Below are 27,675 nucleotides of genomic sequence, written 5' to 3'. Positions count from 1 at the left end.
TAGATTTAGTCGACTAAAATCTTATATTTAGTCGACTAAAACTAGACTAGAAAATGTGACTAAAACTAAATGAAAATGTTTCAAGGGACTATGACTAAAACTAAAATAGAAATTTGCTGCCAAAAACAACACTGCTCAAATGCTTTTCGTGTCAAGGAGCCCACAGCTCGGTTTCCCAACCATCGACCGTTTAGCCCGGGGGGGGTGCAACTACTCGCAACCGTTTGGCTGCAAGGAGTTGCATGGTGAATCACTGGTGTGCTTTGGGCCTAATGGTAGCAAACCCTGAATGATAGGGGGTGCATACTTAGTTTAGACTAGTCATTGGTTAGACATGAGGTTGGTGAGGGGTGCGTTAAAACGACCGGATTAAGGTTGGTGAGGGGTGCGTTAAACCGACCGGATTAAGGTTGGTGAGGGGTGCGTTAATACGATCGGATTAAGGTTGGCGAGGGGTGCGTTAAAATGACCGGATTAAGGTTGGCGATGGGTGCGTTAAACGCTTTGTGTGCCCACACAACTTTCAAAATAGTGACCCAGGGTGCCCAATGTTATTTTTGTAATTTTATTTATGAAAATCACAAACGTTTTTTTTTTTTTTTTTTTCAAAGACGTCTGTGGACGTCTTGGGCACAAAATGTGTTAAAACGACCAGATTAAGGTTGGTGAGGGGTGCGTTAAAACAACCGGATTAAGGTTGGTGAGGGGTGCGTTAAAACGACCGGATTAAGGTTGGTGAGGGGTGCGTTAAGGTTTGGGAGAGGGTTAAGGTTAGGTTTAGGTGTGCTGCTGCCCCGTGGGAGGTTAGGGTTAGGGTGAGGGTTTGAGATAGGTTGTAGGACTAAATGACAGGTCTAACCAATGACTAGTCTAGTCTAAACTAAGTACTGCAAAACCCAATCCATCATCTCTCCTGTAACATGCAGGGTCCAGAACGGAACCTCAAATCTCCAACACCTTCCGAAGAACCTTTGCCTTAAACAAAGCCTGTTTGCACTTTGTCGCGACAACCTGGTCTAAATGACCCCCAAAAAAAGTACACATTTGACACAAAAATGTATCACTTTTGTCGTGACAAAAGTGATACACGAAGAACCTGTGCCTTAAACAAAGCCTGTTTGCACTTTGTCGCGACAACCTGGTCTAAATGACAAAGTACACATTTGACTCAAAAATTTATCACTTTTGTCGTGACATTTAGTTTTTTAAATCGCCTAAACAATCTTCAGCTTTGAATTATCTTCCCCCCCCCCCCCCCAGCCCCCCCCCCATGATAATTCCATGCCCCCTTAATATAGATTTGCTTTGGTTAGTCCTTTGCGTTGTGTGTCTAAAGAGGGGTGGCTTTGTCCCAGTGGTAAGAGTGTGCGTCCGTCTGTCCGTCCGTCCGTCCGTCCCTCTGGGCAGCCAGTCTGTCTTCCCCCCACCGTCCTCTCTAGGCGTTCTGCATCTCCTTGCCGATCTTGTAGCTGAGGATCTTGCTCCAGTCGATCTTGGTGCGCGTGACGGGCAGCTGGCGACGCAGCGCCTTGAAGGTGGTGTCCGACATGGTCTGGTAGTTCTCGCTGATGGCCGTCTTCATGGAATAAAATAAGAGCAAAGTGAAATCTCTCAACACTGAAAATGTAAAATGGCTGATGTTTTAGGGGTTTTATTATGATTCTAAAACTATTGTTGCTGCTGTTTCACACCGACCCAGCTGAAGAAATGGCAGATTTGAGGCGTTTAACCTCCTTGCTTTCATGACATTTCCGAGACCGTTCATGTCTCTTGAAGATGCTTCTACGCTTGTATTCTATTGCTAGTTTGAATAAATGATGAACGAAACTAGCTGATCTACAAGCTCACAACACGTCGCAGCTTGTAGATCGTCTAGTCATCATCAATGGGTGAGAAGGACAGTTTGACCGGTCTCCTCGCTGCCAACTTGCCTATTGGACAAGGACGGGTTGGGGAGGGACTTAGCGAAGGGCTAATTGAGATGAGACAGACAGCTTACACACGTGAGCTGCGTCCTCCCCCACTAGATAACACTAGGCCATTTAGTGTGTGCTGATAAAATAGATCTTTTTTTCTTTGATTGTAAAGTGTGGGGTCAAGAGAGGCCAACATACCTGGTAGTCGTTTTCAGCGTTCTCAATGATGTCGACAAATTCTTTGGCTGTCTGGCTCTCATTCTGTTCCAAAAACACACACACAACAATAGATCACAAACGTGAACGTACTAAAATGGCTTCTTTTAGCGAAAATCTACTTTGTTTATCGACCTCTCTTTATCCCAGCAACAAACTCTCGCGAGATTTGAGAGGAGTCCGGAAGAGTCTCTGGGCCCTATTATGCGTGTCTTAAGTACCAGGTCTTATTCCTTAACTTAAGACCTGGAGGCGTGGTCAATGCCATTTGGCCACTCAGAATAGCCAAATGGCATTGATCACGCCTCCAGGTCTTAAGTTAAGGAATAAGACCTGGTACTTAAGACACGCATAATAGGGCCCTATCTGTCCATCTGCAATTTGACGGACGACACGTAGGGGGCTCTGGACCCATATTTAAGATGACAATATGTGAATATTATAACGTGAAATGAATGGACATTAATTAAAAGTGAAATAAAATGTGTTCCAATGCTTAATAATATAACTTTCTTGACTCTTGGTCGATGGGGACTGATTTGGGAAATGGGAATCCTGACATTTGCAATATAATAATGCTCTCAATTCTCATCCACATGACGTTGTCAGTGTTGTTGTCAGCCTGGGAGAGGGGAGGGGGTTATTTAGGAGACCATTTGTAGGCTTTGTTCACCGTTTTGCCTCTAGTGGCTCCAATGAAGGTCGCCCATCTTTATAAATAAATCATCTTTGGTAGGTGCTCTTAGACAACCAATAGGGACAGACATGGGTTAGTAGGTGCTCTTAGACGACCAATAGGGACAGACATGGGTTAGTAGGTGCTCTTAGACAACCAATAGGGACAGACATGGGTTAGTAGGTGCTCTTAGACAACCAATAGGGACAGACATGGGTTAGTAGGTGCTCTTAGACGACCAATAGGGACAGACATGGGTTAGTAGGTGCTCTTAGACGACCAATAGGGACAGACATGGGTTAGTAGGTGCTCTTAGACGACCAATAGGGACAGACATGGGTTAGTAGGTGCTCTTAGACAACCAATAGGGACAGACATGGGTTAGTAGGTGCTCTTAGACGACCAATAGGGACAGACATGGGTTAGTAGGTGCTCTTAGACGACCAATAGGGACAGACATGGGTTAGTAGGTGCTCTTAGACGACCAATAGGGACAGACATGGGTTAGTAGGTGCTCTTAGACAACCAATAGGGACAGACATGGGTTAGTAGGTGCTCTTAGACGACCAATAGGGACAGACATGGGTTAGTAGGTGCTCTTAGACGACCAATAGGGACAGACATGGGTTAGTAGGTGCTCTTAGACGACCAATAGGGACAGACATGGGTTTGTAGGTGCTCTTAGACGACCAATAGGGACAGACATGGGTTGAGCTCAGGGCTTTGAGACGCTTCAAATACATGCCAGTCCACTTCCTCACAAACAGTCCGGTTCCGGGTGTTGCCTTGTCTGTGATTCTTCCTCTCCGTCCAAATAACGCCCAAATATGGACGATCAACATCATAGTACTGACATAATGGAGAGTTCTGCCAATGAGGGGGCAGAAAACAGCCCGGTCACGTGGTTCATGTAACTTGTTTGTCACTCTAAAAAGCCCATAGGCACCAATGCATTCCGTAAACTTCCGGTTCAGGCCTTTGTCACACTTTGCCAATAGAAGTCTATGTAGGAGAGCCGCCATTGGACTGAAGCCCCATGAAGTGAACGGAGTTGTCGTAACTCTCTCATCTATACCAGTGGTTCCCAAACATTTTTGTGTCAAGGACCCCCAAATCAACATGTATTAGTCCACGGACCCCCCCCCCCCCCCCCCCCCCCCCCCCATTTGAAAACATATGCCGGTGACCCCGATAATGGAGGATTTTTACGGCTCTAGCAGTGATTCCGAAACATATTCATTTCATGGACCCCCAGTTTCACACGCATTACTCTCCGGACCCCCGATTTAATGGTATTTCTATATCTTGGTACCCCAATTTATATTGTAAAACCACTGTTAATTTAACTCTGAGAGTGTACTAATGTACACTCTCTGTACACTCTCAGAGTTACAGACCCATAAGGGTCCATTTGGTTCCTAACTATCTCTAATTGAGCTAGGGACCCCCTGGAACTCCCTCAAGTACCCCTAGGGGTCCCCGGACCCCACTTTGGGAACCACTGATCGATACGACACATCTACAAAAAAAAATCACACCCGTGTGAACTGAGTGGTGTAAGGTCTGTCTGACGTAATGAAATCATGTCTGACGTAATGAAATCACACCCGGATGTGATTTCACAACTGGCTTTTTTTGTGCAGAAAAAATGAGCATGGTTGCTACGGTCATCCAGTTCACCCGGGTGTGATTTAATTACGTCAGAAATTATTTTGAACATAGCAACCATGCTCATTTTTTCTGCACACAAAAGCCAGTTGTAGGAGTGGTTTACACCACTCAAAAACATTAAACTAAATGTCAAAATGATATTTTCTGCCGAATGGCCAATCAGATTGCGTGACATCATCTATCCTACAATATGACCTAATCATGCAACAATGACATCACAACCGTATATTGTTCTTTAAAAAGGACAATACACTAAATAAACATCAGTTAGCGACTTGTGACATGGAAGCTGAGCTGCTTTCATCCTAACACGTTAACCCGGAAATTATTTGTCCACACTCATCGACGGCTGTGCTGCTGTATGAAATGTTTCACTGGACGATACATCTGGAAGGAGAACATAGGAAGGTCCAGGCTGCTGTGGCGGTCGGACACGAGATCTACTGCTTTGGAGGAGACGGAAACCATTTGGAAAGAGATCACATTGACGTGCAGATCTTCAACACAGCGTCTTTATGCTGGAGGAAGTCGGCCACAGTGACGCCTGGAACAGGAGAACGCCACCTTGAGGTTCCCTCCAGGCGTGAGGGCCACACAGCTGTGCTAATAGAATATACTGTCTACCTCTGGGGAGGACATAAATATGCGGGTTACTGCAATAATGTGCTTTATGCCTTTGATGTTGACGCCCACAGATGGTTCGCACCACATGTTTCTGGGACTGTACCAGAGGGGAGGGCCGGGCACTCGGCCTGTGTCTCGGAGAAGGTCATGTTTATCCATGCAGGATTCATCCAGCTGACCGGATGGATTAATGACATCTACAGGTTGGACACCAGCACAATGGTCTGGACTTTAATCAACACCAGAGGAACTCCACCTCCTGCTTCAGATCGTCGCTCTGCCACCATCATAGGGACAAAGATGTTTGTATTTGGGGGCTATGGTGCGACACGGCGCTCCTCCAGCATCAGTGTGTTTGACACAGAGACCAACCACTGGCTGGACACACCTTCTACACAGCCTCTTCCAGTAGGACGCTGGTGTCATTCAGCCTTTACCTACAATGGAGAGCTGTACATAACCCTAACCCTAACCCTAACCTGGTGCGGTTTAAACCGCACCACCGCATTGCCCTTCAATTATCTGTGGAAATTCAGTCCGGAGACCTTCTCCTGGAAGAAGGTCGAGCCCAAGGGGAAAGGCCCGTCTCCGAGGTATAGTAGGTACTGTTTCATGGTGGGAGATCGTGCCATCATCTTTGGAGCAGACAACACCTCTGATGACCTGTATGTCTTAGACTTCAGTCCTAGCCTCAAGACCTTATGTAAGCTGGCAGTTATTCAGTACGGTCTGGAGCAGTCTGGACTCCCTCACAACATCAGGTGGGAACTGGCAGCCATGACAACCAAACAGCAACAAGAAAATAAACATAGTCCTCTAAATTAACTAAAACAAAAACAGTGAGACCTGCACTAAAACAAATAAAACAGTGAATAATAATGTCTTGGACAATGAATGAATGACAATGGGCCGTCCGAGATCCTCATACAAAGACCACCAGATCCTCATACAAAGACTACCAGATCCTCATACAAAGACCACCAGATCCTCATACAAAGACCTCCAGATCCTCATACCAAGACCACCAGATCCTCATACAAAAACCACCAGATCCTCATACAAAGACCACCAGATCCTCATACAAAGACCTCCAGATCCTCATACCAAGACCACCGGATCCTCATACAAAGACCACCAGATCCTCAAAAAAAGACCACCAGATCCTCACACAAAGACCACCAGATCCTCACACAAAGACCACCAGATCCTCATACAAAGACCACCAGATCCTCATACAAAGACCACCAGATCCTCATACAAAGACCACCAGATCCTCACACAAAGACCTCCAGATCTTCACACGAAGACCACCAGATCCTCACACAAAGACCACCAGATCCTCACACAAAGACCACGAGATCCTCACACGAAGACCTCCAGATCCTCATACCAAGACCACCAGATCCTCACACAAAGACCACCAGATCCTCACACAAAGACCACCAGATCGTCACACCAAGAGCAGGCCTAGCTCCACTTAGCTCCACCCCAGACTGGCGTCATAGAAAGTACACGCAGACAGACCCCACATCACCACAGCTGATGTCACAGACACACAACGCGACCATACAAGGAGATACGCTCCATATAAGGTCTGGTGAGGTCAGGGGAATGACACCACTCCCCCTTCTGGCGTGGGATACTATAGCCAGTGTTGGGAGTTGCCAGTTTTGAGGGGCGCTAGCCCCTCCTATATACAGGTTTAATGTTTGTTTTTAGTTTGTTTTAAAAACGCCATTGACAATGAAGGGAAAAATGTACGTCATCTTGTCCCCAACACAAACATTAAATGCCATTAAAATGCTTGTTCATTTTTCAACATGGAAACGATTGACGATCATGCAAAAAAATAATTGCGATTATAATAATTGTGATTAGGCGATTATGTCATAATTTTGAATGGCTTTATGTTATACCTTAGCTATTGAAAAATAGCAGATCTACAAGCTCATAGCGCGGCACCAAGTGCTGCGCTACGAGCTTGCCGATCTGCTATTTTTGTCGTGAAAATGTGGCACAAATCTTTGAATATATATTCTTTCACAGAAAACTTTTTTAACTCAAATCTTTGCTTCCGGGGGCGGGGGGGGGGGGGGTGTACCTGGAACGACATATTTTCAGATGGTGGTCGGTGGCCAAATACAGATAATGTTTGGGGACGTTGACATGAAATATTGAGCACCACTGATATAGAAACAGGTATTTCAGAAAACTGTTAAAAGACTATTTCTTATTTTTTTCGACGTCAGGTCTAAATGGCTTATGGTCCTTTTCAAATGGCCAGCGATTAACACGCCTAGTAATTCATTTTCAATGAGACTGTTTTTTCCCCCCGGTACGCACAGACTCCGCGGAGAAGTCGAGAGGCGACAACGTAAGCACATTTTTCGTGGGCGCGGTCCCGTGAAAGTGTCACGTCGTGCGTGCTCGTTTCGTGCAAACGCCCGCGAGGGACTAGACATGGATTCTGTTGAGCTTGTTTTTTGTTTACGTTTACGCTTGCGTGGTCCCGCCCCTCATGAGCAGACTTGGCGTTGATCCAGGTGACAATGCCTGCGCTAAATGATGCAAAAAAAAGTCTACTCACAGTGACTGCTATTGACTCTTCCACTTCCTTGTGGCTCACCAGCTGTACGTTGCCGTCTTCATAGTAATGCACCTGGAAAGAAAGAAAGAAAGAAAAAAAGAAAGAAAGAAAGAGGATTTCAATGTCATCCATGATACGATTATTGTGAGCGTTTTCTAAATCATCATCTTTTTATCCCATGATTTTGTGACCCCATTTCCCCTCCATCAGGCCAGAAGAAGGACACTAGAATTACTGCATGTTATTTTGTGGGGGGGGGGGGGGGTGTATGTGAAAGTGAATGTTTGTACAGTAGGTCTTGTCTTTAAACCTGAAAATGTATAAATCAAATTGTAAAAAAAACAACAAGCAAACTCCACACAAACTCCGCCCTTTCACCAACCCCACTTTGGGTATGGGCACTGGGCGGAGGAGAGAACACGCCCCCAGCACCCACAGCGGAAATCGAACCCAGGACCTTCTAGCTGCGAGGCTAGTAGTAGTCAAAATGTACTGTTTCACGATTAATCAAAAAAAAGATAAATATGTTATAATACATATTTTCATGGAAACAAATGAGAATCACATGAGAATTGCCATCTCAATTCTTGTGGAGAAAAAAAAAATCACATTTGAGCAAGAATCGTGCAGCACTTGCATGCCGTGCCCTGAAAACAGACATCGACATTACAACATACAACCCTATTGTAACGCCAGGGCTCCACCGGACGCATTGCGTCTCCGTCGCGTGCGTCAAAAAACGCACCGGTTCAATTTTAATGCACGCGTCGCGTCTCCGTCAACGCAACGCAGGCAGTGGAGCCACCCTAGCCTGGCTAATAAACCAGACTAATATCACACAACACTGTCGCGGTATATTAGTCTGGGCTGGCTCCACTTGGAATTCATTTCCCGGGGGGCGGGTTCAAACATTTTCTCTTCGACGCAATTGGTCAGAGCTACTGTCAGTCAAAGGTCTCAAGCATTGAACGGCACTGTACCAAAGCCCGCCCATATTGCATACCGTGTCCCGATTGGCCCGACCTGTTCTCGGTTGTAGGAAAGAGGCGTGCTACTGAGCCTCGCCAGACCCTAATCCGCTGGCAGGCAATTTTTTTTTTGCCAACGGCTGATTCGGTCTGGTTTATTAACCAGGCTAGAGCCACCCTTCATTGATTAAAAAGGGAACATTCCCTGACGGTGACGGAGACGCGACGCTGACGCAACGCTGACGCGCCCGGTGGAGCCCTGGTGTAAGGCTTAGCACATTGAAAACATACATCATCCCCAGGCACGTGCAGAGAGTGTTAGAGAGGCAGGGGCTGAAATCCCGTAAGAGGGCACTTATGGACAAAAAAAAAATAGCGTGTCGCGCCGTGCTGCGACACGTTGAGAGCTTGTAGATCAGCTATTTTCGGGGCGCAGCACTCTTTAGATGTAGTGGAGATGCGACGTACGACATTGGATTTCAAAACAAATTTGTTCAACGCAAAATACTGTGTTCAAGTTCAGGAGACTTCGGAGGAAAAAAAATAAATTCTCCTGAACGCTGCCTTCCGGCATGGCATGAAAAGGAGTGGCATTTTGCATTTCTTTCACCGTAGTAAACGCTGCATTCGTGGTCTGGAGAGGGCAGTTGTTTTACACACGGGTAAAAGGGCAGGGGGCTGACGCCCCCTTTGATGTCTATGCGTGCACGTCCCTGATGGTCAGCCTATCGTAAGGCTGAGCACATTGAGCTCCGTCATTCACCTGGATCTTCAACACGCCCACCACCTGGGCAGTGGACTGGCCGATGGTCAGCTTCCATTCGGACCTACAGCGACCGTTCCTAAAAACAAAACAAAAACAGTCGGAGAACATTCGTTTATTTAGTCACGTTTTTGTCACCTGGAATGTTTTAGTGTTAGTCTAGTTATAGTCGACTAAATATCATAAGATTTTAGTCGACTAAATCTACAGTTGCTTTAGCCAATCTACAAGCTCGCAACGCGTTGTGAGCTTGTAGATCTGCTATTTTCAGCATGCAACCAAGTATAAAATGACTTATACTGGATCTCTTGTCCACTAGTCCCTTCCTAACATTTTAGTCTAGTTTTTATTTGCTGACAAAATCAACAGTATATTTAGTCATAGTTTTAGTATCATGGCTTAGTTTTTATTTACTTTTGATGTCGTTTTTGTCAGTGAAAAAAGGTAGTCGACGAACATTTTTCGTCATAGTATTAGTCGACGAAAACAACAATGATTAGAACTTCTGCTGATACACAGTAGGTAGGAATATGTTTGTTTATAAATGCCATCAAAGCACATTTAAAATAACCATCTGTTCAAACTAAAGTAGGAGCGCACGCCAACAGTGAGGAGGTGCTGACCACGCGAGACAAGACTTAAAAAGAAAGAAAGAGGTCGCACAGCTCGTAGTCAATATGCAAAAAAACGTTTAATATGAAGCCAATGTTTCAGCAACAAAATGCCTTCTTCAGGGTATGAATACCCTGAACTTTATTTACTTGCCAAAAAAAGACAATAGCATTGTAATACTAGCCATTAAGCCACGAATATAGGAGTAATTCAAGCGGGTCATGTTTGCATGTTTGGAATTGTAACGGCAGAAAACAATAATATATCAGTGTTCCGATATAAACCTGCGGGCCGCAATAAGTGACGGTGGGGGCCGCATGTGGCCCCCGGCCGGGGCCGCCACTTGCCCATGTACGCCCTACACCAGGGGTAGGCAACCTTTGGCACCGGTGCCAACATTGGCATTAAGGAGGGTGATCACTGGCACACTGGCATAAGTGTGAGAGAGAGGACTTTTGGTTTAAAATAAACTATTTCAACGTAGTCAAATAAATGAAGTCCCTCACATGTACAGTGAATTACATCCTGCACATACTGTAATTCTACATACATTAAAACTCTGAACTCTGACTGGGGAGGGAGTCTGGGAGATACGTGGGTCTAATGATCTCATTATAACAATGTGAAAGAAAATATTAAAAATAAGGATATTTCCGTGTACAGTCAAAATGTGTTGGAAATGTTGATCTGGTGTCATTCAAATTAATGTTGACATGGCACACTGACTATCCAGAAAATAAAAACATGGCACTTAATTCCAAAAAGGTTGCAGACCCCTGCCATACACTTTTCAGATCAACAGAGGGACAAAACGTACCAGAAGTTTTTGGGCTGAAACTGGTGTCCCTCGATGCAGGCGATGATGGTCTGCTGTCCGTCCACCGTTTTCCCATAGACCTGCACAGAGGAATCAATGGTTACAATCAGACTGATAGAATACACCTGTACATTACAGTGACTGATAGATTACACCTGTACAGAATCAATGGTTACAAGTAGGGATGTCCCTATAGACTATTTTCGTTCCCGATCCGATCCCGATACCACAATTTCTGTGTTAGCCGATACCGAATACCGATACTAGTGTTGTGATCTCGTGTTGTGTTTATAGCTATCTAGCTATATATCTCGTGTTGTGTTTATAGCAGACTCCTCACTCATATGTGCACTTCCAGTTTGGGTAACTCCAAAGCAGTACCGTGCACACTCCACTAGGTCTGTGTGTGTGTGTGTGTGTGTGTGTGTGTGTGGTGTAGTACCATGCACACTCCACTAGGGTAGTGCTCTGTGTGTGTGTGTGTGTGTGTGTGTGTGTGTGTGTCTGTGTGTGTGTGGTGTAGTACCGTGCACATTCCACTAGGGTAGTGCTCTGTGTGTGTGTGTGTGTGTGTGTGTGTGTGTGGTGTAGTACCGTACACACTCCACTAGGGTAGTTCTCGGTGTGTGTGTGTGTGTGTGTGTGTGTGTGTGGTGTAGTACCGTGAACACTCCACTAGGGTAGTGCTCTGTGTGTGTGTGTGTGTGTTTGTGTGTGTGGTGTAGTACCGTGCACATTCCACTAGGGTAGTGCTCTCTGTGTGTGTGTGTGTGTGTGTGTGTGTGTGTGTGTGTGTGTGGTGTAGTACCGTACACACTCCACTAGGGTAGTTCTCGGTGTGTGTGTGTGTGTGTGTGTGTGTGTGTGTGTGTGGGTGTGTGGTGTAGTACCGTGAACACTCCACTAGGGTAGTGCTCTGTGTGTGTGTGTGTGTGTGTGTCTGTGTGTGTGTGTGGTGTAGTACCGTGCACACTCCACTAGGATAGTGCTCTCTGTGTGTGTGTGTGTGTGTGTGTGTGTGTGTGTGGTGTAGTACCGTGCACACTCCACTAGGGTAGTGCTCTCTGTGTGTGTGTGTGTGTGTGTGTGTGTGTGTGGTGTAGTACCGTGCACACTCCACTAGGGTAGTGCTCCTTGACGTAGGCGCTCAGAGCAGCGTCACACGCGTCCCTCCAGCCTCTCAGAGCGCCGTCGCGGTCGTCGCTCGGCTGCACGTCGCTCACCTCCTTCCTCAGGTGGTCGAAGCGGAACGCCAGGCGGTTCCGAGGGTCCAGGAAACGCCCCTGGCCCAGGTCGCCGTGCTCCGTGATCAGGACCTATAGAATGATTTCAATTCATTTAATGAATTAATGACTCAAGGTCCATAGGAACAACACAACAATTACAACATATATGCATCTCAGAGTGAGAAGAAAATAGTGGATCTACAAGCTTACAAAGCATCACAAAGTGACAAGTTGTAAGCTTGTAGATCTGCTATTTCAGATTGTTTTATTTTATGTATAATAATTTGTAATAAAACCTTCGGGCAGGTGGCGTTTGCTTTCAGGTTGCCCGACCGGGTGAGTGCTTATCATTTGAGAGGGGATACAACCTCAACATTTAAAAATATATAAAATAAGTAATACGTGTGTGAACCCCCTAGTCATTATGAATAGCTATGTAGGTATTTGGCATAAAAATGGAGGTATGATTTTTTTTGTATCGCACAGCCCCAGAAAGAAAGTGTTAACTCATCCATCGCCAAGGACTTATTTAACTTCTTTTTCATGATGTCCTGGAGCGCCAAGGACGTGTTTTTCGTGTTTTATAACATGGTAAAAAAAATATATATATATATAAAATAAAATAAAATATATATAGTGGCGGTCTGGGCCTTTTGGCGCCCCCTGGTGGCGATGGATGAGTTAAATTGAACGGTAATTTTACCTATCATTTTATAATTGGCGATTTACTTTTCGGGCAAGTGGGCACGACACGTACCTGTACTTGTGACCTCAGTGTCAACCCCATACAAAGTTTCCACTCAACAGTGACAATATTATAACAAAGTAAGGTTTTAGGTTTTGTTAAAAAAAAACATTAAATAAAATATATATGAACTTGCCGGTTCCTCGTAGCCCTCTAGTTTGGCAGGGGTGAACTGATCCATGTTGTACTGGGCAAACGAACTGGCACAATGAGGGAGAAATACAGGTTACAAACATCATGTCTTAACACAGAGATACAATCTACAATGTAGGCATTTAGCAGACGCTCTTAACCCATTTTAAAAATGTCTTCAAAATCCTGACAGTTTTCTGAAAAACCTTATGTTTCTGTATCAGTGGTGCTCAATATTTCATGTCAAGGACCCCGAAAATTATATGTAATATGCCTCCGCCCCCCCCCCCCCCCCCATCTGAAAATATATTGTTCCAGGGACCTCCCCAGAAGCAAAGATTTGAGTTCAAATGTTCACTCTGTAATAATATATATTCAAAGATTTGAGGCACATTTTCACGATTTTTGAAAAATAGCAGACCTACAAGTTCATAGCGCAGCACTCGGTGCCGCGCTATGAGCTTGTAGATCTGCTATTTTTCAATCGCTAAAGTATATACCATAATGCTTAAAACAGCATAAGGGGTTCCCGTCCAAAATGGGTTAACCCAGAGCGACTTTACAGTAAGCAAGAACAAAACATCAAATACATACAAAATAGTCATCATGAATCATACGTAAGCCAAGAACCCAACATCCTATATCTATATAAGGAAATTAAGCGTACAGTACACACTATAGAGCGTCTCAGTCCCGCCCCCTTTCATGACGACGCCAGGCCCAGGAAATGATTCCCAATGCATTTTCCCCATAGACATTTCAAAAAGTATTTATTTAAAGACGTTTACGCCGCGGACAAAGCCCAACTCGAGTCGTGACAACTCATGACAACAAACACAATATTTTGGACCAAACAAATAATTACAAAGAAGAAAAACAACAAAAAAGTGTTGTAACCTGCCGTTTTTTTTCTTCTTTGTAATTATTTGTTTGGTCCAAATTTGTTGTCATGAGTTGTCACGACTCGAGTTGGGCTTTGTCCGCGGCGTAAACGTCTTTAAATAAATACTTTTTGAAATGTCTATGAGGAAAATGAACGGAGAATAATTTCCTGGGCCCTGGTAGGGGGCGGGACTGCGACGCTCTATAGGTTGCTATGTCTGCTATGCTACTGTATCTAAATTACAATGTAATACAATACATAAGAGCTCAGTGACAATTTCAAACAAAAAAACAAACACAAAATGTACACATAGGACTAGCCTGGAAACCAGACAAATATGTCAGAGCAAAAAATAAATAAAAAATAAATAAAAGCCCTCGCAGGTTTGGTCGGGCCCCGCTCGGTTGCGATTGGATTCCGTTGCCCCCCCAAGTAGTGGGAACCAATGAGGGCCCAGTATGCAAATGCAGTGGCGGGTTGATCACCAGAGGCATTTTTCTCTTCCCCACACTGTCAAATTCCAGACCAATAATCTACGCGCCGTGATATTAGTCTGGCCATGCCATGGTTAACATAGGACAAAGTCGAGATGTATTGCGATCATGCTACCGATACTGAGGCATAGTAGAGAGATCTTTGAATCTAGAGCAGCGATTATCAACATGTGGGCCGCGAGGGAATTGCATGTGTGGACCTACAAATGTTTGGCAAACGTTAAGTTAATTAACGTTAGTTAACGTTAATTTTAACGTTCATGTCCCACGGACTCTTTCAAGATGTTCAGACGGGCTACCCGAATCGATCCATAAAGGTCACTGGTAATACTGTGTTGGTTTTGGTCTCCTGTGTGTTTTTAATACGTTATTACATAGAAATGACAGTGCATGGTGTAGGCTACCCTCTGTATAGCTCAGTGAGCTGTGTTTACACTTACTGTAGAACTGGGTTTTTGATATGATGTTTGTATACGCGTGTATGATTTCTTCCCCTGGTGGCCACACAGGGATAGCCTAATGCCTTCATTCTCTGTCCTAGTGTCATAGCCGAGTTCAAGCCCAAATAGGGACTGTCCACAGGTGTGAGTGCTTGTCATTGATTTGTGTCTGCCCACTTATACCTCTATATATACACCTGTACTATATGCGCTGCTATCCAATATACCTGACGAAGGCCACAGAGGCCAAAACGTTTACCACGCCGTGGTAAATAAGGTTTTTGGGGAGCTTTCAAAGCGGTGTGCAGACTTGTTCTTTCTTTTGCAATATGGTGTAGTTTATACTCACTGTGACGCCCCTTCCCTGAGGAGGTTGTCATTGTTGAGGAGGAGTCGCACATCTGAAAAACACACAACACGGGAAAAAAAACCTCCAACCATCAATGTCAGCATTACACAACACGACAGCTGCAGCACTGCAACACTGCAGCGTCGTTTAGATGAGTTACAACACCGTTCACTTTGCGGGGCCAGTCCAATGGCGGCTCTTCTACATAAGACTTCTATTGGCGAGGAGCATTGCAAAGAGTGACAAAGTCAACCACCCTGACGTCAAAAAAAAAAAAGGCAAATCTACAAGCTCGTAGCGTGCCACTCGGTGGAGCGCTACGAGCTTGTAGATCTGCTATTTTTCAATAGCTGAAGTATAACATAATGCTTAGTTAAAACACCAAAAGGGGTTCCCGCCATGAATGGGTTAAATCCCTTTATTTTTGTAGTAATAGTACAACATAAACATTACAGAGACTTCAGTTGTCAGTCACTGTGCAATACTTTACAACAGTTGTCATGTTGCACACATGCCTAAAACCGCTGATATTTGCGCCACGCCCTCGTTGAAAACAATGCATTTCAAACTCCAGCTTGTCCCTCTCCAGGGCTAGCCTGGCTAATAAGCCAGACTCAAATCACACGGTCGTGTGGTATTTGAGTCTGGAGATGCTGTGTATGGATCTTGTTTCCCGGGGGGCGGGTTCAAACATTTTCTCTTTGACGCAATTGGTCAGAACTACTGTCAGTCAAAGGTCTCAAGCATTGAACGTCACTGTACCAAAGCCCGCCCATATTGCATACCGTGTCCCGATTGGCCACACCAGTTCTCTGGTGTAGGAAATGGGCGTACAATTGAGCCTCTCCAGACCGTAATCCGCCGGCAGGCAATTTTTTTTTGTTGCCAACGGCTGATTCGGTCTGGCTTATTACCCAGGCTACTCCAGGGCTGCATGAACAGCGCTCGAGCGCTCAGTTTTCTGCCTGGCCCCTTCAATGACGCCACTCTCCTAGTCTACACCACTCTGGATCACTGCCAATAGGGGATGACAGCTGAGGACACGGCAGCGCTTTAACTTGACTTATTTATAATACACGTGTTAAAGTGTCATGCTCACTGAAAATAAATAGCCGATCTACATCTAGAGATGGGCTGGGGGTGATGGGGCTGATCTACAAGAGATGGATGGGCTGGGGGTGGTAGGACTTCAAATGAATATCACGACAACGTCAAACTTTGACCTCGACTATAAAAACTGCGTTGAAAAATACTGTGCATCGCGGTACTGCTTGAAAAGATATTGTGATATTATATTTTTCCATCTCACCCACCCCTACTTTCGGCCTACAAAAATATATTAAAATAAATCACACCCGTGTGAAGTGAGTGGTGCAACCACAGATCCACAGGAACGAGGTCAGGGTGCCGGCCCCGGTACCGTCCGAAACGGTCGAGAAATGACAGATTTACCGTGTGGGGGTCCCTGGGGGTAGGAGTGGTTGCACGATTAAACAGAAATAAATCACACCCGTGTTAAGTAAGTGGTGCAACTCCGTGTGGGCGTCCCCGGGGGGTCCCCGAAACTTCCAGACCCACAGGAACACGCCCAGGGTGCCGGCCCGGTTCCGGCGAGCCGCCGCGCCTCCGAAACGGTCGAGAAATGACAGAGTTACTGTGTGGGGGTCCCTCTACTGTACTGTCACACCCAAAATGTGTGTGTGTGTGTGTGTGTGTGTGTGTGTGTGTGTGTGTGTGTGTGTGTGTGTGTTAGGCTGCGCAACAGTGACACTTGGTTGTGAAAACCAACCAAACGCTATTTTCATGCTCGGACAGACCCAGCTAGCCACCCAGCTAGGGTTGGGATTCGTTAGGACTTTAACGGTTCCGGATCCTTACCGGATCCCTCTTAACGGTTCCGGTTCCTAACGGTTCCTAATATTCTTTTTTGCCCCTTTTTTCTGACATAAATTATGCTTATATTATAACTAATATTAAACACAAATTCAATTATTGTATTTGCACTTTACAATTATGAGGTGGCACTATTATATATATTATAGTTAACGTGATTCAGACCGAAAGACGTCGAGTCATTGGCGTTCTAAATTAACACCATTAACAACAGTTGTACAACTAGAAAGGTCGCAATTTTAAAAAATTGCAAAGTGTGGTTGCCGCAGTCGCTTACATAGTCCAACTCAAAAATACTTGAGTTGGACTTTTAGATCTTCCCATTTTAAGTGAATGGGGAAAATGAATTCACTAATTAATTAATATCAATTAAACTATACAACATTTCTCTTAGCAATGAGCAAGCACACCATTCCCGATGAAGTCGTCGATTTGACATATGGCTCAAGTGCGTACAGTCAAAACTGTGGGAGGAGTAGCGTTTCAAAAAAAGTCTTACTCCAGTAAAAAAAAAGTGTTACAATTACAATAGTCTGGCAACCACACTAATAATAAATAAAGTGTTACAATTACAATAGTCTGGTTGCCCACACTAATGAATGAAAAGAAAAGGTAAGGGAAATAATAGTATGGTTGCCCATAGGCAACCACACTAATAAAGTGTTACAATTACAATAGTCTGGTTGCCAACCACACTAATAATAATAATAATAATAATAATAAATATAGCTGCAAGCAGCGATAAAGCGGGACCAAGATAGAAGAAGAACAATGCGCAATAAGAACAACACGCACAAATGAGACCGACGAGCCGAGTTGTCGGTACCGGGATTTGAACTCGCAACCTTGTGGACCGAAGGCGGGAGCTCTACTGACTGACCTACACAGAGACAATCAGTGACTATATTGTAAACAGTAAAACCATTTAGTGATTTGGTAACAAGAAGGTGTGTCCTCATTTTAGGCATGTCTTGTGTGTGTGTGTGTGTGTGTGTGTGTGTGCGTGCGTGCGTGCGTGCGTGCGTGCGTGCGTGCCGGCCTGCCTGCCTGCCTGCCTGCCTGCCTGCCTGCGTGCCTGCCTGCCTGCCTGCTTGCCTGCCTGCCTGCCTGCCTGCCTGCCTGCCTGCCTGCCTGCCCCTGCCTGCCTGCCTGCGTGCGTGCGTGCGTGCGTGCGTGCGTGGCTGCATGCGTGTGTGTGTTAGGCAGACAATCGTTCATAACCATGGATTTGGATCGAAGATCATCTCTTTAGTTTTTGTGGTGTTTAACATAAGGTGGCTATTATCACACCAGTCTTTAAAGTTATTGATCTCACTGATATGGCCCACAGGGCGTTCAACAATATGCACAAATGAGACTCACAGGCTGAGTTGTTGGTACCTGGATTTGAACCAACAACCTTGCGGTCCAAGGGCAAGAGCTCGACTGACTGAGCTACACGGAGACAATCAGATACTCCATTGTTAACAGGAAAATCATTCAGTGTTAGTTCAGCATAAGTACTCAGACTTTTAGAAATTAGCAGATCTACATGCTCATAACATGTCCCGGTACGGTACAGTACGGTACAGTATGGTACAGTATGGTACAGTACAGTACAGTACAGTACAGTATGGTGCAGTACAGTACAGTACAGTACGGTGCAGTACAGTACAGTACAGTACAGTACAGTACAGTACCATATGGTACAATACGGTACAGCACAGTATGGTACAGTACAGTACGGTATTACACATTGCACTTATTACACTATTACACTACTATTACACTATTACACTATTACACTAAATACACTTATTACACTATTAAAAAATTTGACTCAATACACTATTTCAATATTACACAATTACACTATGAGACTTATTACACTATGAGACTTATTACACTATTTCAGTTACTAGTATCTCTATTATTGTGATGCCATGTCCTAGTGCCTGATGGGTCAAATGTAATCTACTTCAATATTTATATAGTTGAGTCATCACAAATCTTGCAGCACACAATGGATACACTGAGTTGTCTTTACCGGGATTTGAACACACAACCTTGTGGTCCAACGGCGAGAGCTCTACCAACTGAGCTATGCAGACACAGTCAGTTGACTCATTCTAAACAGTAACATCATTCAGTATAAACTTTAGTGTGTGTGTGTGTGTGTGCGTGCGCGCGCAATTTTCATTGGCTCATAAAAACTTCATTTTTTCACTTAGAAAAAATGTGCTACGATTATTTGTCCGTATAGGTCCAAAGTTCACGTGTAGAAGTTTTCGTGCATTTTGAGCAAAGATTCTGGGAGGAGTTACATTTTAACTGTTTTTCATATAATTCAAAATGGCGGGTGATCTAAAGGTCAGAGGTCAAAAGTCAGAACAGGAAAGTTGTTGGGCATGAGGAGACACATATGTGTATCAAAGTGTCATTGCCAACGGTCAAACGGTTCATGAGATATGCACGTTCAAAGTTTGCAAGTTTGCAAGTTTTGCATCAATTGAGTGCTATAGCGCCACCATTTGGCCAATCGTGATGGGCTTCGCATAGTAAAGTGACATAAGCATGTGTGTGTATTAGAGGCAGAAGAATAATTTTCACAAAACAGCAATTTTCATTGGCTCATAAAAACTTCATTTTTTCACTTAACAAAAATGTGCTACGATTATTTGTCCGTATAGGTCCAAAGTTCACGTGTAGAAGTTTTCGTGCATTTTGAGCAAAGATTCTGGGAGGAGTTACATTTGAACTGTTTTTCAAATAATTCAAAATGGCGGGTGATCTAAAGGTCAGAGGTCAAAAGTCAGAACTCGGAAGTTGTTCGGCATGAGGAGACACATATGGGTATCAAAGTGTCATTGCCAACGGTCAAACGGTTCATGAGATATGCACGTTCAAAGTTTGCAAGTTTTGCAAGTTTTGCATCAATTGAGTGCTATAGCGCCACCATTTGGCCAATCATGATGGGCTTCGCATAGTCACCGTTTGGCATGGTCCTCTATCATGTTGACAAGTTTTGCGCAAACCGACTGCACGGTTCAGTCAGAACAGCTATTTTTGGCGGAAGGAGAATAAAATAAAGTACTGATCATATAATTCAAAATGGCGGGTGATCTAAAGGTCAGAGGTCAAAAGTCAGAACACGAAAGTTGTTCAGCACGAGGAGACGCATATGGGTATCAAAGTGTCATTGCCAACGGTCAAACGGTTCATGAGCTATGCACGTTCAAAGTTAGCATTTTAAATTGAGCGCTATAGCGCCACCATTTGGCCAATTGTCTTGGGCTTCGCATATTCACCGTTTGGCATGGCCCTCTACCAGATTACCGCGTTTCGCGAAAACCGACTGCACCATTCAGTCAGAACAGCTATTTTTGGCGGAAGAAGAAGGAGAAGGAGAAGGAGAAGAAGAAGAAAAATAAACACAAAAACAAAGAGTGACCAAAGTCACTGCGTGACTTCTTGGTCCCTAATAATAATAATAATAATAAAGTGTTACAATTACAATAGTCTGGTTGCACTAACTAGCTTTGGGGATGGTGAAAGAACATAACCAGCTGATCAGTCAGTCTATCATATGATTCTAAAGTAAAGGGCCCCAGCACGAAAAGCTACTATAGTGTACCCGCATACGGCCTGTTTTGAAACCGAATATACAAAAGATATTTTGACACTACTTTTCTTTCACTTAAAGGAGGAAACTGATGACAAAAAGATACAAAAAGAGAGAACTATGACTCATTTCGACTTCATGTTGACATATCCGTGGTGCAGTAGATCATATCATGGAGATGCGGTCCGGTACGCTCTTAACCCATTTAGACCTGAAGAAGTTTCTGCAAATGTCTTCTAAATCCTGACAGTTTTCTGAAAAGCCTATGTTTCTATGTCAGTCGTTCTTAAAGTTTTTCATGTCAAGGACCCCAAAGATATATGTAATTGGCCGCCGACCCCCATCTGAAAATATGTTGTTCCAGGGATCCCCCATGAAGCAAAGATTGAGTTAAAAACGATCGCTCTGACAGAATATATATTCAAAGATTTGCATGAAATTTTAACGGTAATATCGTATATCGTATCGATATCGCAATATTTGGCATAAATACAGAGATATGAAATTTTGTCCATATCGTGCAGCCCTACTTGTAATCCAGAGCCCATAGAGTATAGACAGAGTTACGACAACTCTGTTCACTTCATGGGGCCAGTCCTCTTCTACATAGACTTCTATTGGCGAATAGGGACACCGGAAGTTTACAGAATCTATTGTAGTCGAGGGCTCGCGTGAGTACATGAACCACGTGACCGGGCTGTTTTCTGCCCCCTCAATGTCGCAACTCTGTCTATACTCTATGGCTCTGTTGTAATCCAAACGTACATGCGTGTGGGTATAGGGATAGGGTGGCCTGGCTGGGTGTATGGTACTTGACTACCGCGGCCTGAATGATTCAGCCCTGCAGCCCTGGTGTGAGATATGATCTGGACAACAGATGTCAATATGAAGTTGAGGATAACATTGACCACTTCTGTGTTTTAGTCATACTTCTCTCTCCTTTCTTTCGTAATCTTTTTTGTCATCAGACGGACAGCTTGGTCATATACTTCTCTCTTTGTTGACGTTTTGTTAACTCATCCTCCTGCCGTTAACCCAGTGGTGGAAAGTAAGTACATTTACTCAAATACTGTACTTAAGTACAATTTTGAGGTATTTGTACTTTACTTGACTGTATTCCAATTTCCAATACATTTACATCTACTCCACTACATCTCAGAGCCAACATTTGTACTTTTACCACTACAATTATTTGAAAACTTTAGTTACTAGTTAATTTGGAAATTTACATTTTGATTAGAAAAACATACATTACTGTAACCACTTCAACCCTATATACATTTCGACCATTTGAAAATAGCTGATCTACAAGCACACAATGCATCGTGATGCGATGCATTGTGTGCGACCTCTCTTATCTATTCAAATATGAATATAAACTGGAAAGGTTGCAATTTTGAAAAAGTGCAAAGTGTGGTTGCCGCTTACATAGGCCCCTCCCACTAATATTGCCAGCCAATTACAATGTCGCGTCACCCCTGTGATCATGTGTAAGTAATTCGAGGGGATTTATGCCCCCAAAAATCATGTTTTTTGCGACAAACGGTTACAATTTTCGCATTTGTGGCGCCCCCTATGGATGAAAATGGAATTGCTTTTGGCTTTTGGTTGATTGAACCACCCGCGACATGTGATTCAAATTTGGGATGGATCGGACATTTCGTTCGGGATTTATGGCATTTTTTGTAAAATAGGCCCATCCCACTAACTTCGGAAGCCGATTACGGCCGAACGATACGCACTATCAAAATTCCGCCTCTGGTGTCTTCATCGGAAAGGTCCAGAGATCATGTGTACCGATTTTTGTGAGATTTGGACAAAATCTGTAGGAGGAGGAGCAAAAAGTGTGTTTTGGAGAAAATTCAAAATGGCGGAAAATCTATCATGACGCAAATGGGCGTGGCCTATATGAGGAGATGCGTCATGACCCAAGGAAGTCAGGGAAAATTATTTTGATTTTACGACCTACGGTTCAAGAGTTATAAGCCAAAATATAAAGTGGGCTGTTATAGCGCCACCATGAGGCCGACCGATAACATTATAAGTTGATTAATTTTAGTAATTATTATGAACCTACCCTCCAAGTTTTGAAACTATAGTGCTTACAGTCTCTGAGGAAAAAATACTTGAATGTGAGAAAATGCGAAAAATCGCATTTTCCCATTCATGTCAATGGGGAAACTTTATTCACTAATAAATTAATATCAATTAAACTATACAAGCACATCCTTCCCGATGAAGCCGGTCAATTTAAGATATGGCTCAAGTGCGTACAGTCAAAACTGTGGGAGGAGTAGTGCGTCAAACAAAAGGTTACTGGAATAATAAAGTGTTCCAATTACAATAGTCTGGTTGCCCTGTTAGGGCAACCACACTAATAAGCCTAATAAAAAGCTCTGTAGAAGTTAGTAGTTTTTATTTTCTAACGTTACTAGCCTGGGGAAAGTGAACCAGCCTTGCATCATCCTCGTCCCCCGCCGGCTGTGGTGGAGCTGCGGGGAGTGGGGGCCACGGCTTTCCGCAGGCTCTCAAACACAATGTGTCTAGATTAATCTCGTGACTCGTGTAGGCGTATTGATTTTGAGACGTTTCCTCAATGTGGACGTGGTGCAACTGGTGCAAGTTGCAACAACCTTTGCAGGAAACTATGGCATCGCATTCATTGCACTCTGCGTGCTCAGCCTCAGAGTCATTTCCCTCTCTGTTAACCACACTCGCTCCGCGGCGGTGACCGCTCGCTGAATGCACAGAACAGTGGTATCTGCCTCACTCGCTCACTCACTCATCGCAAAGTGCAATAAATGCGATGCCATAGTTTCCTGCAAAGGTTGTTGCAACTTGCACCAGTTGCACCACGTCCACATTGAGGAAACATCTCAAAATCAATACGACTACACGAGTCACAAGATTAATGTACTCACTCATGTAGGTGGGGTGACGTCACCCCAGTAACTTGGCTCTGCATGCATGCATGCATGCATGCATGCATGCACGCACGCACAGACACAGCGGAGCTAAATGACGAGTCGACTGATGAGAACCGTTGGGGAACCGTTAATAAAAGAAACGATGGAACCGGCTCCGGATCCGCAATGTCGGAACCGGGTCTGAAATGGACCCGGTTCCGAATCCCAACCCTACACCCAGCTAGCCACCCACCCACGGACACACAAAGCTACTTAATTAAGTGGTTGCACCACTTAAAAAAAAAAAAAAAAAAGTAAAAGTATAAATTAATTTGGCCTTTCTGTGTGGAGTTTGCATGTTCTCCCCATGTCCCCTAGGGTAGGTACCCTCACAAAAAACATGCAGTAATCCTGGTCTCTAAACTACCTCCCCCCTGGCCAGCCTGGGCGCCTGATGGAGGGGAAAGGAACTGGTCGGAATAACGTGTTCCTTCCACGCGCTACGTCCGGCCGGGGAAACTCTCCCCTGTCAGGTGAAAAGAAGAAGCTTTGGACTCCTCATGCATAGAAGGAAGCATGAGGTCAGTCCGCTGCCCCCCCCCCCCCCCCCCCCTAGGTTGGCAGAGGAAGTGTAGCGCCCAGGATAACATTAGATAATTGACACTGGGTGAAAGAAATGGGTTGCAAAATCGTGGGATACAAATTATTAGGGGGATAAAAAAGATGAAGCATTAGCCACATATATAGTGCACATATACATACCGTTGAAGACTTCGTTAAACTCTCCTGGCGGAGCGTGGGTTACAAAGTTAGCCGCTATGCGGACCTGCAGAGACAAAACATCAAGGGTCATTGTATTATTGTGTTCAACCAATCGACAAGAGGTTTATCTCAAGTGTTTGTTTCTTGCAGTAGTGTGCATCAGCCAATTATTGATTGATTGATTCAATGACGTTTTCATTGACAAAAATGCATATATTCAGAGATTAAAATAGGGTGCATTTTGCATCCCAAAACGCAGTTTAGTTAAGGGGCGCAATAAAACGACCTCTGCATCCACGGGATGCAATACTGTACTGTTTTTAATTCTAGTTATTTTGCTAGCTTTACTAGTTATAATAATCATTTCTGCTTCTGTTTTTTACATGAATATAACCACATTGTAACCATATAAAAGTTAAATGCTGCAATTTGTAAAAATGGCAAAATATGACTCCTAACGTCGTTGAAGCGGGACTCATAAAATGTCCATGGAACTCATCTAAAAGACCATCCCTGCATCCCGGGACTCATTACTTTGAAAACCTATTTACACCACTTGTGAATGGTAATTAAAACATTGAGCGGCAAAAACGTACAGCAAAATATGCAAGGGTTAAAAGCAGCTTTGTAAAAGTGTGTTTTTTCAGGAGTGATTTAACCCATTTTGGGTTTGGTGTTCTAAGCATTATGTTATACTTTAGCTATTGAAAAATAGCAGATCTACAAGCTACGAAGTTGTAGGTCTGCTATTTTTGAAAAATCTGGCACAAATCTTTCAGAGTGAACGTTTTTAACTCAAATCTTTGCTTCTGAGGGGTTCCTGGAATAACATATTTTCAGATGGGGGGTTCGGTGGCCAAATACATATCATTTTTGGGGGTCCTTGACATGAAATATGGAGCACCACTGATACAGAAAACTGTCAGGATTTAGAAGACATTTTTTAAATGTCAACGTCAGGCCTAAATGGGTTAACTGGAGCCAGCGACTCGACAGGCCTGATCTGATGTCCTGAGGCGAGGCATTCCAAAGTGTCAGAGTTGTACATGTCTATATGAGTTGTGAAGTTCTTAGCCTGACGCAGCAGGCCGATATTTAAACATTATTATCCCAGTTCCTGAAACCTGACACCCGGGCAAAAGGCTCAAGCAAGGGCTCAAATGGAAATATTCATGATTCAATCCAAACTCCTATAGAACAACTAATCCTTTTAGGCGATATATCTCTTTCCCTGTTCCAACTCTTCCTGTAGCTTAAAGGTTGAGTTGAGAGCTCGAATTACGCATGGACGCGCACACACACACACACACACACACACACACACACACACACACACACACACACACACGCACACGCACACGCGCACACGCACACGCACACGCACACACGCACACAGAAAGGTTCTGAACTGGTCACTGTGGTCATTTGAGTTGAGCTTTGCCCCTCTAGTATTGGGGCAGTGTGCCTAGCCGCAATTTGCAACACTAGATAATTCTATTTTATATAATGGGTTGAAATTAGAGTTGCAACAACCTCCGTTGACACTAGTCCATTGATCAAAATATTTCCATTGATCCACTGTAGACATGTTTCTGTCTAGAAATTCTGTGTAGGTGATTAATTTGGAGTTCGGAAGCGCTCGTTTTCATTAAAGCAAAACAGGTGGTACGCAGGGCCGCTCAGTGACTACCGACTACATTTGCTTTAAAACTTTAGTTACTAGTTGCTTGTTGTAGGTTTGGATTATTATCACAAAACATACATTAACCACTTCATCATAAATATACATTTCGGCCATTTGAAAATAGCCGATCTACAAGCTCACAACGCGTCGCATGAAGATCTGCTTAACACAGTTGAAAACTTGATTTGGGACATTCTGCACAACAGAGTAGTGCTATTACTTTTGGTATTTCAAGTGCATTTTGTACTTGTACTCAAGTAAAGTCTAACAAGACTAGTTCTACATTGCAGTATTAATACTTTCACTATAAGTCATTTGAGTACCGTTTCCACCACTGCTCTGCCCTCGAGGCTGACAAAGTATTTGAGCTGCAACTGAATCTCTTTGACCCACAAACAGAAAAGCCAAAGCAATGTAGCTGACAGTCTGACTGCCTTAACACCGACCACAGCCACTAGAACACTGGCTCTCACACCTTTTCATGTCAAGGACCCCCAAATTGACACGTGTTGCTAGCCCACGGACCCCCATTTGAAAAGATGTGCCAGACACCCCCATAATTAAGACTTTTTACAGCTCTAGCAGTGATTCTCAACCATTTTAATTTCAAGGACCCCCCAGTTTGACATGCAATAGGGCTACAGAGCCCTGCTGTAAATCAAATTTCTATCTCTGGGACCCCCAATTTATATTGTAAAATCAATGTTATTTAACAAATGTGCCTGGAATTATTGGGGTCCATTTGGTTCCAGAGTTACAGACCAATATCTATCTATAGCTGGGGACCCCCTGGAACTCCCTCAAGGACCCACTTTTAGAACCACTGGACTATACAGTCAGCCACTATCATGCAACAACAAGGCGATCTGTTATTATGAATAAAAGCATTTAGCTGCTGGCTAGCCCTGTTGAAACATGACAGTCTGTCATGACGCTCCTTCACCCTGTTTTTGGGCACCATGCTCCATTTATTTACAACCTTAACGTCTACATAAAGATTTCAGATATAAAGTGCTCACCCCATGGGCCACGGATGTCACAATGCTCCTCGGGAGGGTATTAATACCCGTGCATTCCGTATTGTTCAATAAAAAAGCATTTTAAATCCGACCGCCGGACAGTTTCAGTTTTTTTCGCCATAATAATTCCAATTCCAACTACGCTCTCCCTATCGGCTGGGGAGGTGTATTGCATGCTCTGGTACATTATAACTTGTTGAGGGAAATAGCCACCGATCTGATTAAAATGCTTTTTTATTAAACAATACGGAACGAACGGGTGAAAATACCCACCCGAGCACAATCCTAACATCTTTATATATCAATATACCACTTTATATCTGACATGTAGACCCTTTGTGTAGACTTTAACGTTGTACATGTAGCGAGGCGCGCAGAAAAGGGTGGAGTTCCGCCATGACTGCTCGTAGAAGGACGAGCTGCTGGCTAAAGCTAACGACAGCTATAAAATTATACACACAAAACAAAGGAACACAAGTGTGTCATGTCTTTACGCTGTGCATTCTTAGGAAGACACTTAGGTGGTGAATGTGTACAACAACAACATAACACCGCAAACTGTGAGGATTAATAATAATAATAATAATATCCACAAACCTTCTCTTCCTCTGACAGCGGCTCCTCGAAGTCGGCCATCTTGGCTCTGTGTTGTGACCCCACCCACCTCAGCTGACTGAAGCATGCGTGGTGT

General features: G+C 44.0%; 3 protein-coding genes across 3 annotated transcripts in view; 2 read left to right on the top strand and 1 right to left on the bottom strand.

Annotated features, from left to right (window-relative positions):
* cttnbp2nlb (CTTNBP2 N-terminal like b) overlaps window positions 1-27,675 on the top strand; it is a 420,337-nt gene that overhangs the window by 85,958 nt on the left and 306,704 nt on the right. The gene's annotated exons all lie outside the window — the stretch shown is intronic.
* LOC306917623 (F-actin-capping protein subunit alpha-1-like) lies at window positions 1,300-27,675 on the bottom strand. The gene is made up of 10 exons (XM_079495920.1): window positions 27,582-27,675; window positions 24,282-24,345; window positions 15,120-15,171; window positions 12,958-13,021; window positions 11,957-12,166; window positions 10,851-10,930; window positions 9,422-9,500; window positions 7,691-7,762; window positions 2,115-2,177; window positions 1,300-1,576 (listed from the first exon to the last, which is right to left on the bottom strand). Exons 1-10 carry the CDS (start codon window positions 27,618-27,620, stop codon window positions 1,436-1,438), a joined length of 864 nt encoding a protein of 287 aa, XP_079352046.1. The 5' UTR covers window positions 27,621-27,675; the 3' UTR covers window positions 1,300-1,435.
* LOC306943445 (kelch domain-containing protein 3-like) lies at window positions 4,995-5,928 on the top strand (the record flags this gene model as incomplete). The annotated part of the gene is made up of 2 exons (XM_079529796.1): window positions 4,995-5,016; window positions 5,114-5,928. 2 exons carry the CDS (start codon window positions 4,995-4,997, stop codon window positions 5,926-5,928), a joined length of 837 nt encoding a protein of 278 aa, XP_079385922.1.

The sequence above is a fragment of the Electrona antarctica genome (genome assembly GCF_951216825.1).
Source record: "Electrona antarctica genome assembly, chromosome: 2".
Taxonomy (NCBI): Eukaryota; Metazoa; Chordata; class Actinopteri; order Myctophiformes; family Myctophidae; genus Electrona; species Electrona antarctica.
Note: the sequence above shows the minus strand (reverse complement) of the source record. Positions and strands in the feature narration are given on the sequence as shown.